This window comes from Astatotilapia calliptera, chromosome 7 (genome assembly GCF_900246225.1).
Source record: "Astatotilapia calliptera chromosome 7, fAstCal1.2, whole genome shotgun sequence".
Lineage (NCBI taxonomy): Eukaryota > Metazoa > Chordata > Actinopteri > Cichliformes > Cichlidae > Astatotilapia > Astatotilapia calliptera.
In genome coordinates, this window is record NC_039308.1 from 3142269 (window position 1) to 3155824 (window position 13556).

Below are 13556 nucleotides of genomic sequence, written 5' to 3' on the forward strand. Positions count from 1 at the left end.
AAACAGCAAGTCCTTTCAGGTGTGATTTTGATACAAGGGATAACTCTTCTATTAGGAGCTGCTATTAGAAACTATTCCACCGAAATCTAAGTGTAACAGCTGACCTGTGTGACGTGCAGAACAACTGTAAATAATATTTCGCATAATATTGTAAATAAGTGTGTTGATGAAAGGAATGTTACTGTGCCACACGCGTAAATGCGCGCATCGCTCTTTTCACGTATCGGTTTCCAGCAGTCGCGTTAGTGCGTTTTGACAGACATTTCACTTTGGTTCAAAACAGATTCAATATGATGAGTCCATCAGCGCGTGCGCATTGCTGAGAAAATATTCCAGCTCAGTTCTGCTCTGTTTCGGTGAGTTTTATTACTACAGATGCAGAATTATGCTCAGCTCCGAAGACTCAGTGTGAGGGCTGAGTGAAGAGCTGCAGGACAAAGCCAAAGCAGAATCAGACATGCTTTTGTGGCATGCCGCAAAGTGAATCAGAATTGCGTGAATTATTTAAATATGTCTCCCAAGATTTTGTGAAAAATACCCATAAGCACGCCTTTCGGTAGCAAAGCTACAGAAGAGGATGAGGGCCACGGGGGGGATACTGAAGTGAAGTAGGATGCGCATTTTGAAGTCAGCTCACGTGAGGATTTTGGCAGTTCTCCCGCTCATGTTTTCCATTAAGGTTTTTTTTAGAAAGTGAATTGGAAAAGATTATGAGGTTACTTTGGGTTTTTTGTTGTTGCTTTCCCCACTGCCCTGGGACTCACTGGAGTCACAATTTAATGAAAGCCTACAAAATTTGCGTTCCTTAGTCCCCGGGTTTTGTCTCGCAGGGAATTTCTATTGCGTATAATTGCTTGCTGTTAATCTAGTTTTGCAAATACACCGTATAATTTACTCAGATAATACGCATTCGTATTTGTTTAAAGGTTAAAGGTTGTCATTAAGCGGGGTAAATCCTGCAAGGCCAATCCCAGGACAACAATTCCCATGGACTGAAGCCGTCCGTCAGTCTTGATGCTGTTGAACAACAAAATGTTTAAAAATGTGGCGAGTTTACCTGGTGATATCCTCATGCGCGACGCGATCGCGAAAACAGCAAACAAGTAACACCACGCCGTTGTTGTTCACAGGACAGCAAGAGTAAACGATCGGGAGACCCTTGTCGTCGTTATCGTTCCACTCGCACGGTTTATTTCACCGAATTCAGCGTTTTTGCTTCACAACTAAAGCGAGCAGTTTGCTCTGTGCACCAACATGGACTCGAGTCAACCAGCGCCACCTCTGGCCAAGTGCCACAGCCTACAGCCAGATCAACCTGTGACACACATCTGCACCACGTTTGAATTCGTGTCATGCACATTTGTACCTTTCAATTGTGTGTTTGTGCGTCATGCAAATAAACCTTTGAAAAGAATGAAATGATATCATATATTCCTTATTGGCCTACATTTGTACAAAATTCCAAATTATATACACAAAGTCATAGAAATCACCACTCCAATTGGTCATCATGATTTTAATATTCTCTTTTTCCATAACAATGAAATACGCCTTGGACAAATATGACACATCAATATTTCATTAGTGTTGTAACATCACATGTCGCTAGCATAGTCTGTCTGTGTCTTTTCCCTGAAAATGAATATTTCCAGCCAATATAGGCAATTCATCAACATGGCTGGAGTTATATACAGTCTGTATAAGTGTGGTTAATCTAATGAAGATTTGTAAGGAGACGGCAGTTACTGTGAATCCACAGCAGTTACACAGTGATTAGTAATAAACAGCCAGTGAGAGTGAGTGGATATGACTGTTCCCACCACTAACACATGACCATAGCCCACTACTAGATTAACTTGTGACACATCTGCACCTGCTGCTATGATCACAGTGAGTAGAGGCTGAGTGGCTGCACTTACCCCTGGTACATCCAAATCTGCCCACAAACATGTTGAAAGATGCAATGCCAGCAATGTGGATTGTCAACACTGAAAACAATCAGTAAGCAAAGACAACAGGGATCACTTTTTTCTGTTTATTTAGCACCCACAACATTTGTAGTCGCCTTCTGCACAGGGGAAGTCCACACACACTGTGTGGTACCACTTTCCACAGAAGGTGCAATCTGCAAGATTGAATGAGATTGTCAGAGTCATTGTCTGGCTGTTTATTACTAATCACCTGCTGTACATTCACAGTAACTGCCATCTCCTTACAAATGTTTATTAGATTGACCACACTTATGCAGACTGTATATCACAACCAACTCTAACATGTTTGTTTGCAGAGGGAAGACACAGACAGACTACGCTAACGACATGTGATGTTACAACACTGGTGAAATATTAGTGTGTTCACGACATTTTTCGTATGGGCAAAAGTATTGATATCAGGATGGTGATTCTTATGTGTATGTCATTTGGCATTTTGTACAAATGTAGGCTGATATTAAATACATGATATCATTTCATTCATTTCAAAGGTTTGTTTGCATGACGCACAAACACACAATTGAAAGGTACAAATGTGCATGACACGAATTCAAACGTGGTGCAGATGTGTGTCACAGGTTGATCTGGCTGTAGGCTGTGGCACTTGGCCAGAGGTGGCGCTGGTTGACTCGAGTCCATGTTGGTGCACAGAGCAAACTGCTCGCTTTAGTTGTGAAGCAAAAACGCTGAATTCGGTGAAATAAACCGTGCGAGTGGAACGATAACGACGACAAGGGTCTCCCGATCGTTTACTCTTGCTGTCCTGTGAACAACAACGGCGTGGTGTTACTTGTTTGCTGTTTTCGCGATCGCGTCGCGCATGAGGATATCACCAGGTAAACTCGCCACATTTTTAAACATTTTGTTGTTCAACAGCATCAAGACTGACGGAGTGTGTTTGAGATAACCTCACAAGTGTCACAGATGACACATTTGGCGTTTTTTTTGCTGGTTTGTCGGTAGGAGCTCCTGAAACGCAAGACTGCCACACATCTGTTCGACCAACGCCAGCGGCGCGCTCACGGTGCTGATGCTGCTGCTGGTTAGCCAGGCAGCTAATCACTGAAGCTCCGGATAAATGGTCACATTTACGGCGTTTAACATCCACGTTAACCCGCGTTGTGTGGCGGCAGATGGACGCATAATATCGTGTGCATGTTCTTGTTGTCGTTTCGTGTGATGGAGCTGTGCCACCCGTGTACGAGCCGTGAGCAACGGATACTTGTGCAGTCTACGGTTAGCTCGCTAACGCTCCGGGGATTTTTAAGGTTTACTGTGGTTAATGGCTCTAGTCGTCAAGCTGTCGTGAGCGAGCCCTGGTTTGCTGCAGCTTCGCTTCCCCACTAGGATTACCTGACGGTCAGAGCCTCCACCAGCTCCACGATATGACTCACACACAGTGAGCCGACCAGCTGGCTGGATGGCTAGCTCTTTCGTTAGCTGCTAACCTAGGCGGTGATGCTAGCAGCCGTTCGGGTGTCGGTACCGCCAACTATCTGAAGCCATGTCTGCCCGATGTAGCTGATGTGTTGCTCGGCTTGCCAAAAGATGAAGGGCCGGGGTTATGATGCGCCTCTCCCTGCAGGAGGCGGAACATGGATGCAGAGGAAGAGCGGAGTGCACACAAAGTTTTGGATCCAATGGTGCCCTGCAGGCAGAACGGAAGGATCGGTAAGACTGGTGCCGCTGTCCTTTTTTTTTTTAAATATCTCCTCTGTGTTTTGTTAAGTTCTGTGTAAGGTGACCTCTCTGTCTGTGCGCAGGTACTTTGAGAACTCTCCACCGCCTGCTGAAAACCCAGAACACACTGCAGATTCAGTCCATCACCCGCTCAGAATGTGCTGGTAGGTCAAATCCTGCATGGGCAGAAGTTCCCTTATTCACAAGGTGTCATTAACGGTACTTCCAGGTCATTAAAAACCAGCTGATTAAGATTTAGTTGATTAGCAGATTTTAAAAGGAGGGAGCAGCAAATCCCAGCCTTCTTTTTCCTGATTTCAAACTTGTGGACAAACAGAAGGAACAAGTCCTGGGCTTGAATAACGTTCCACATTTTTTCTGATGGATGTAAGTAAGATACAAACCTGTAAAAGTTGTGCAGAATCTCATGGTCTGCAGCTGGGGTGGCAAAGTCAATTTATATGCAGCATAAGTCCAGTTTGAGCTCAGACGGGCTTTATAGTTATTTTTTTTTTAAATATATAAAGTTCTAATAAACATAAATGGTGAAAGTCAAAGTATTTATCTGTTCTAAAGAAATTGAAGTATGTACTAAACCCAAAAATCGAGCTATGAACCCGGTTTCCCTCCTTCATTGTCCAACTGTCCTGTTGACCTCCTGTGCGCTTGGCAGTAACATCTTTGCTGGCAGTGACGTCCACTCTCCCCACACAGAGTGACAGAAGCACACGCCCGGGAGAATACATGTGCATTAGCACAGATAGAATAGTATCTTTGCAAACAGTGAAGTTCCAATTTAAAACTGAAACTATTACAGATAGAAACACCTTCTTCTGTTGTCTCTCGGTTTTAGGCAGGAAACTGCAAAGAGGTAGATTAAATTAAATATGAATCTAATAATATAATTGATTTCAAATCTTCAGTTCACAAACTGTCTGTGTAAAACTAGTATGAACTACAGCGTAGTTTTGGAGAAGTGTTTCATCCTTCATTCCTCAACTTGACTTTAAACCTTTGGAGTGTTTGCAGATTTGGGGAAAATGGTACCGTAACACTAGGGCTGCACAATTAATCGTTAGAAAATCACGATCTCAATTCATACTTATGTGCGATCTCATTTCCAAGTGACAATGATTTTTAAAAGAAAAAAAAAGTAAAAGATGACGATTGTACTGCATTTTGATCCTGGACATAAGCTGCATGAAAACAAGCGCTCACTCTTCCTGCTCAACAAATGACAAGGGCGGAGCCTTATACCACAATACAGAAGTCAGCTGGCAGGGGAAAAAAACAACGAGAGCACCTGAGAGATGAGGAAGCTGTAAAGGCCAAGAAAGTGACAGGAGAAAATCCGTCCCGGTCAACCACCCAAACATCAATAACGGGAACCTACAGCGCTTCCCTATACCCGTCGAACTCCCGCAGGCACAAAGAAATTACGGAGGCTATCACTTATCACCTGACCAAAGATATGGCTCCCATCAACACTGTGCAAAACGAGGGATTTAGGAAAATGATCAACACCCTAGACAAACGCTACACAGTGCCGTCCCGCAACTATTTTTCTATTGTTGCACTACCTGCTCTATACACGCAGCGTCGAGCAATGGTGGAGACGGAATTTCAAGCAGTACAACATTTTGCGGCAACGACAAAACGTGAGACATTTGTTGTTTTTGTGTTCAGTCTCAACTGTTACGAAGTTGATGTGCAGTTAATAAGTGCAATAAATATTTATATTGGAAAAGAAAATCGTGATCTCAATTCTAAACCAAAAAATCGTGATTCTCATTTTATGCAAAATCGTGCAGCCCTACGTAACACACAATTTTAAACTGTTGTCTGTGAATGAGAATTCTTTTCATGTCGTCTCCACAAATACCGGAGAGGAGAAGTTCTGTTGTTTGCCTTTTGATCTCACATGCGGCCTCCTGGGTGTTTCAGGTTCCTGTCCGAATCTAATGATGAGTAGGAGCGAGCATGCCGATGCAAGGCCCGTGCCCGTGGCCCTCACCCCCCAGCTCCCTGCCAGAGCCCACCGGCCTCTCTGTGTGTCGGTGTCCTCCGACAGCAGCGGACGCTTCAAGGCTCTGGAGACGCAGGAGTGGAAGAACAACCTCAAAGCTCAGGTACACAAACATCTGCTGCTATGTCCTCAGCAGGAGTTGAGGTACATCTGGATCCTGAAACATCTTCATATTAAAAAAAAACGGCGTTTCTAAAAGAATGAGTTTGCAACTGTGGACTAGTGTTCACATACAAAAATAGGCACATCTATGCTTTTATTTCTATAACTAAATACTATATTAATCAATTAAAGAACAACAAGAAAATAATGAAAAGAAGTAGGAACATTTTGGAAATCTTGCTGAAAATATTTGAATAAACTGAAAGTAGAACAGATGCGTCTGGGTGATGGATGTTGTCTTAATAAATCAATCTGATAGCAGGGTAGGTCACAGAAGATGCTGATTAGTTTCCTCTTTTTCTAGCAGAAAGGTGACAGGGTTCTTAAAGCTTGCGGCTGTATTTCTACTTCAGTAGATCCAAATGAAACTCCATGTGGAGTTTAACTCCTCGCAGCGTGGAAGGGTGTAGAGAAAGGATTTCAAATGGGTCCATATCATATGTTGGAAGCACTGAGGAATCTGTGTTTCCTGGCTTTTTTATGAAGGGGGGAGCAGGCACTGCTATGGACTTCTCAGGTCTGGTTGGTGTGACAACCTACTGTGAGAGTTGTTATCCATGTTTCATTTGTGTCTGTGTTGCAGATGGAGAAGGCTCACAGTGCAGGAGCAGCCAGCAGCACGGGTTCTCTGGAACGAGCGTCCCTGTTCTGCGCCTCTGCTTCTACCACAGTGTCCTGCTCCGGCCTGTCCAGCCCTGTGGAGATACTCAACAAGAGCAAGTCCTCCAGCCGCTTCTCTCTCTTCTCGCCGCCCTGGAACAGCAGCTCAGAGTCCGACTCCAACCCGCCGTCCCGCTCCGGCTCTAAGAAGCTCCGCAACTACAGCCGGAGAGCCGCCACGGGGCCGGCCGGAGCGAGGGGCCCTGATACGCCAGAGCCCAAACCCAGTGGTCCCGAACACTTCCAATACTCGGAGCCCGTCATCTCCAAGGTGACCGATTACATCTATGTCGGCAACCTAAACGCAGCGTACAATGGCCGTACGCTGTGCCGCAACAACATCGATAGCATCATCGACATGAGCAGTGCTCCAGGAGAATCGGCCCCCTCCCTTAGCCTCATACCCTGCACCTGCTCTCGTGGCGCTCGCCACAGCTGGTCCCGCCTCAAAGTGGACATCGGAGATGTGCCGGACGCTCTGGGCGATGGCCCGTCGCTGAAGCAGCGCTGTTTCGAGGACATCAACGAGTGCATCAACGCCTCCACGGAGAAGCGGAAGCGCGTCCTGGTCCACTGTCGGGACGGCTACTCTCTGGCGCCCACATGCATCATCCAGTACCTGATGGTGAAGCAGAACATGAGGCTGATCGCTGCCTATGAGCTGCTGAGGGCCAAGTACCCTGTCAACATCAGAGAGTGCCACCAAAACGTCCTTGTGAGCCTGGAGAGGGCGCTGCGGCCCGGCGGAAACATTGACCCTGAGTGCTTCAAACAGGCCATCTCACGCAAAGTGGCGTGGACCTGATTTTGTTTCCCATCATGCTCAGCTGCTGCTCGACGCCCTCTCTGCTCCTCCCACAGTATTGGATCCTTTCATACAGACAACCAAGGGCAGCTGTAGACTGATCACATGGATATTATTGTCCCCACTTGTGGTTGTGAGAATTTGATGTATTTCCTCTTCAGACCTGTAAATGTGACCTGGCCGTGATTTCCTCCTTCATACTCGCCAAATAGGAGACGCAATAGACTTTGCTGTAGTGTGCAAAGCTTCTCGGTATAACAGTGTGATAGTGTTGGCTGTATAGTTGATATAGTCCTGCTTCAGTTCTGTGCCACACCGTCGTGTTGCTGTTCTATATCAGGGGAATTTCTTACCGGGTGATCTCAGGAGATTATTGATGTCATACTAGAACCGTGTCAGTGGTCGTTAGATTATCCTGCAGCTTCGTTCACACGTGGAATCAAAAATGCAGCTCGGAGAGTTGGGAAGGGTTCCGCAACAGGTCCAAAAGGGTTATAAAGCCGTTGCACGTTCACGTTATGCATCCAGCTGGCACCACGGCCACTGTAGGAGCTCTTCCACTTCCTGTTAATCCCATTGCACCGATGTTTGCTGCAGATCAGACGAGAGCGCATAAGAGTTAATGGAACCAAAAGGCTAAAATGGTTATGTCCCCACAAGAGCCCACATTTGATTTTAACTTTGAAAAATGGTGAACGGATAATGATAAAGTCTCTGAACTTGAATAAAACGCGTTTATGTCTTTTAAGAAGCCGATCTGGTCCATAAAATAGATTGGTCCCGATTGGTCAGATAAGGATGTCTGATAGGATAGCACCCATTTCTAAACAATAACTTGATAGTTTAACCCCCAAACAGGCTCTTCCATGTTTGTATAAGTAGCAGCCGTGCTGTGACGTCTCTAATACTCACAGAAATGCCTTTTTAAACTCAAATATATAGTTTGTGTGTTCTTTATTTTTCTTAAAATCAAGATTAACATTTCCCGATGAAAAATACTTATTCAGCAAAATTGATCTCGGAGGGCTGCATCATTTTGGGCTATTGCCCAGGTTCAGTAAGACGAGCACCAGAGCGTGGTACAACTCGTAACTGTAGCTCAGTGCAACTAAAAGCAAGGACGCACTTGCTGGATGAGCAAAGTTGAACTACAAAAATCAAACCAATTGCAGATTGAGTTGGGTTATCGCAAATATGTTTGCCCAATTGCTCAGCCTAGAGTTTGCCTTTTATGGACGACTCAATAAAGCAAAGTATGCCTGGATGCACAAAAACACTGCTGCATGTTGAAAACGACCTTTCAGGTGTAACCTAGTCGTGTAAATCCAGTGTGACATCTCAGATGTGTTTCAGGTGGCGGTAATTCCACTGGTGAGACATGCAAGCCTGTAAAGGATGATTTTCTTTCTCGCTTTAAGATGTGAAATAACTGTAGAAGCAAGCGACCACGTGGAACGTCTTACAACATGGACTCTGTTACCAGCCTGAATATTGGGCGAGTGCTGTAATGTATCTGTTTAGTGCCCTTTTTACACGACTCATTTTACGTAAAGACAGCCCAAAAGGTTTAGTAGAACTAATAGAAAAAAGACAGCAATGTCCTGATAAAATAACTGTTGCTGTGTGTAAATGAGGTCACCTGTGATTCAGTACTCTCCCACTAGTACATTAGTTTCTCAGCGAGTTAACCCAGCGCAGCGTCACTTTCCGTTGTCTATATGCACATTACAAAACCTAAAGATGCAACAAACTGGAATTGCACCAGTAGGGGTTGAAAATTCCTTCAGCTGTGCTTGGAATGGCCATGGCTTTCAAATATTTGAATGCTTATTAAATTCTAAGTGTATCTGTTATCTTCAAATACATATTTTCCCCTATTTTTGTTTTTTCTAGTGAGCTACTGTAACATGTTACTACTATGTGCAGATGGCTATAAGACGTAGTTGGTGGTCACCATTAAACAACTAAATAGACTAAAGGTCGGCCAGAGCTCATGTTGTGTAGGAAAGGTCGGACCGTTCAGCAGAAGCTGCTCACGAGTCTTCTGTTAATTATTTTAGCTCATTGACTTTAATTATGCACTGCATAGAAACGTGTATGTATATCAGTGGATTTATACTTCTGCTCTCCATGTATGTAGTTTCTGCAAACCCTCTACTGTAACACATTGAATTGATGCAGTGGCGTGGAAGGCAGTGATTCAGCTCTATGAGAATGGTATAGAATTGTTTTACAAAGTAAGTCCACTGCAAAGTCCACCAGGTAGAGCTAACATGTCGCAAGCTAGCCACAACTGCACACAGTCGTTTGAGAAATCATCACTCTTTGCTTAGAAATGTCCACCCTAGTTTTTACCCAGAGAACCTCTTCACAAATTTACTGTCTAAGGTTTAATGTGAGCTGCAGACTTGGGCTGATGCTGGAGATCCATTTAAGAAAAAGTTTTAGTGCCAACTGTAACCTGCCATCAGGTTCATGTAGACTTTTGGGCAAAGTGAGGAGGCATTGCTTGTTTGGAGATCTATAGCTGATAAAGTCTTAGTTTGGAGTGTCATAGTAGATGAAATATGGACTTGGGTTGAAACCCAAACAAACCGTCTGTACTCCAGCCAATGGAGGACATGCATGCTTTTTGTTATCTTTAGATCTACAGCCGCTTCCTGGATTATGTTGCAGTTTCATCTTCTTCTGTCTTAAAAGGGAACTTTTGCACATGGACACTTTGTGTTGCTTCTGACCTTTTTGTGCCGTTATCTATCTTTTGTGTGCTTATTTTTTATTTATTTTTTCCCCCCGCTGAGGTCATACTCGACAGGATGAACGGTCCCTCTTGTCCTCTGTGAGGAAGACTTGAGCCTCGTTTTTAGTGACAGTTCGCTGAAATGTCTTTAGGAGCGTGGCTCTGTGAATTTGAACTTTGGTGTGCGGTGAAGTTGAGTGACATGCATCTCTTATCAGTATTAGTGCACCATCATTGCTGAACTGCGATTCGGGGTTTATGGATGGCAAGAGGTAATTTTTTTTTTTCTTTACTTTTTCGCTCCACTGCTTACAGAACTGTCTAAAAAGAAGAGTATTAAAGTTTCCCTGTGAATGTTTAAAGACACTTAACATGACTGAGTTTCACAATGAGGGAAAAATGAGACCATGTTCATTAAAAGTAACCAGATGAAGGTGTTAATAGTAGTCAGGGCTTTGAAGTCATGAGTCTTTCACCTGTCAAATTCTTCTTAACCTACAAATATTTTGTTAAATGTCAGAAAATGGTGAAAATGACCTTTTCAGAGGTACTGTTTTGTCTTTAAAGGTACCCTTTTTATTTACCATTTGCAAATGTCACCACCAGGGAGCAGCTTTTTAACAGCAGGTGTATTAAAACATGTTCAGATGTGTGCTGCTGTTCGTTAAACTTCCAACGTTTCTCTCAGCCCCGTTTCCTCTAGACGATTTGCATTTTACCAGGTTAGCTGTGAGAATCTGCTCTTGGGTAACTCGCTGTGCCATCCTGTGGTACTACACGAAACAACGGCACAGGCCTGTTTTAACATCAGTTGATGTCGCTTCAACACAGTACACAGATATGTTTGACAAATTCAAAGCAGTTGCTTCTTTACATTCTGTGGGTGTAGTTGGTTTTTAAGTAAATATATAAGCAGCCTTAATGCCTCAGCTGTGAAAGGCTGATGGTGTATTGTCATCACACCAAATTTCTGAAGTCAAGTTTTATAGCTGTATCTAATAAAAATCTTGTATAAGTTTGAATCACAGTGACCTTGACCTGAAGGTCAGAGGTCAGCTTTTCTGAAAATCATCTAGGAATTTGAAGTTTATACAATAGACACATCTACTAAGAGGCTAAAGGGATAGCACTGGCAATTGCCTTTTTTTGCGTGTGTTAAATTAATGAATTTAGAAGTACCTTTAAACACAAAAAACATTTGCACCAGGAAAGCATCACCATTTCTTGCTGTAATTACTTTAGTTATATCTTTAATGCTTACACAGGCGTGTATATCAAAAATAGTAAGTATTGTGGAGGACCAGAACTGCCAAAATTAAAAATGAAATAATGACTCAGTAAAGTGTTAAAAATATTAAAATCAAATGTAGGCTTCATTTCATAAACTGTGACATTAATTCATATCTTTGTTTCCTAAACTTACCGTTTTTCGATTTTCCTTTTCATTCAATTTTAAGTTTCATTTGGGGGTTTTTAGGCCTTTGATTAGACAGTGTAGTACAGAGGAAAGAAGGATGAGAGGAAGCGACACATCAAATGACCTGGGACATACCACTGAAATGAACAAAACAAAATCAAAAAAACATAAGGAATTTTAAATTAATTGTAAAGGAAATAAAAAAAGTCATTTTTTTAAAATTATGTGCATTTTGATATTTTAGGTGTAATAACATAGATGTATATATGAGGTCTTTTATTTTTGATTAATTTGGTCTTCCATACATGCATCTGCTTGTAGTAATCATCTGTGAACTGTAGGAGGTAGAGCCAGGTGGAAGGACTTTTAAGGAGCCATACTGTTTGGATGTCAGTGAGTGAGCAGACGGTAACAAAGGTTGAACACTAGTGGGGATGTATTTACCACCCGCTCTCATCAATCAGCACTATCCTGCCCTCTCATTGGTAGGCGGCGCACTTGCTTGCCTCAAAGTTGAGGAAAGTGCTGAACCTTCCACTTCTCACCCCGAGCGGTTATTTTGCCAGTCATTGCTTGAAAAAGTTGAATGTCATTGAGTCTTGATGGTCTTTGGTCGCCACATCACTGCTAGCCTCTTCCTTTTTAGCCAATTTATTGAACCCTTGTACAAAAATATATATATTGTTAGGACAGAGTGTTAGCCATACAGAAATTAGCTCATTGCCAAATTCTCACTTAAATGGGAGTGTAACATTGGATGGTCCATGTATTTTAGTAAGGGGGAAATGGACCAGTGTCCTTTGCAAAAAGTGTGAGAATTACTGGTTTCAATGTTGAAACCACTGCTGTGGGTATCATGGGAACTACCACAAGAAATTCACCAATGACTTCCATATTTAGCTCAGATTCTATCTGAAGTCTGTCAAAATGTGGGCTGGTTGTTAAATGGCATCAAGGCAGAACTGGTACTCCATCACTGCTGACTGGGTTTTATTTTGCTTGTAGTTTCATTTTTATTTTCATTTTTTCCATATATATTTTTTTTTGGTGGGGGGGTCTTAGTCAAATTTGGTATCGGACAGGCCGCCACGGTCACAGTTCATGTGATGGAGTAGAATCTAAAAGTATGGTGCCTTCATTTGGAGTCATCTCATGAGTGTTCGTTGACTGACATTTGCACACTTTGTATGACTTTAACTTCTAGATATCTTGTAAGATGTTGAATATTTTTGGATGTTTTATTTTGAAAAAGAAGAAAAAAGACATTTGTGTGACTCGTCCTTGCTGTGATATATTTGCAGACTTTAGTGTATAGTAGCGGTGAGACTGAAACGGATTCTATATTTGACAGATGTTTTGACGCTCGTGTAGTGGAAACGATCATCAACGGATTCTTCTTCTTTCTTTTTTTTCCCGTCGTCGTAAACTCTCGCCATCACAATCATCATATCAGACTGAATAGGTTTTCTAACTCGTTCTCTCAGGTGATTTCTCAGTATCCCAGAATGTTCTCAATGAATACGATGTGATTCAGAAATGTGAAGCAATGTATTTCTCATGTCGTGTTTATTAATCAGATTTAATTTGCACTGTTGAAATATTAAAGAAACTGATGTATCTAACAGCTGCTCATGTGTTGGAAGTGATTTGAGCACACACAGCTCTGTTATGTTGAAGCCGTTCAGAGTTGGTGTTGTGTGCACGCTTAGTGAGAAGCACAGACTGATAATGGACACAACCACTGTGATGTCACCCATTACCATTTAAGAAATTAGCTCATTGCTAAATGTTGATTTGTAAGCCACTCCCACCCTGGAAGTTCCCTGAATAAGCACAATGTGGAGGTCAAACTGTCTCCTGTTGCTTCGTTTGTGCCCTGGTTCCTCTGACATGCACTAAAGAACTAAGTTTCTTCAATCAGGAAATTTCCTGCAGTGGAGCCAGAGAAAGAAAATGACAGACATCCAGAGAATACGAGACAATATGAGATCCGAATGATCAAAATCTCCAGGTTCCTGCTGGAGTATTTGGAGAGAACCCGGCCATGTGGCGACAGTGCTGTCCACTTCCTCTCG

At 42.9% G+C, this 13556-nt stretch overlaps 1 protein-coding gene across 1 annotated transcript; it reads left to right on the plus strand.

Annotated features, from left to right (window-relative positions):
- The first annotated feature begins 2814 nt into the window (after nucleotides 1–2814).
- Nucleotides 2815–13103, plus strand: LOC113025098 (uncharacterized). Its single transcript, XM_026172508.1, has 5 exons — nucleotides 2815–2827; nucleotides 3577–3662; nucleotides 3755–3835; nucleotides 5616–5800; nucleotides 6443–13103. Exons 2-5 carry the CDS (start codon nucleotides 3587–3589, stop codon nucleotides 7322–7324), a joined length of 1224 nt encoding a protein of 407 aa, XP_026028293.1. The 5' UTR covers nucleotides 2815–2827; nucleotides 3577–3586; the 3' UTR covers nucleotides 7325–13103.
- Nucleotides 13104–13556: the final 453 nt, after the last annotated feature.

Bases quoted from the DNA above. Each gene is read 5' to 3' on its own strand.
- LOC113025098 (XM_026172508.1), top strand. From the start codon at position 3,587: ATGGATGCAGAGGAAGAGCGGAGTGCACACAAAGTTTTGGATCCAATG. The intron at 3,663-3,754 runs GTAAGACTGGTG...GTCTGTGCGCAG, and splicing joins CAGGCAGAACGGAAGGATCG to GTACTTTGAGAACTCTCCAC. The intron at 5,801-6,442 runs GTACACAAACAT...TCTGTGTTGCAG, and splicing joins AGAACAACCTCAAAGCTCAG to ATGGAGAAGGCTCACAGTGC.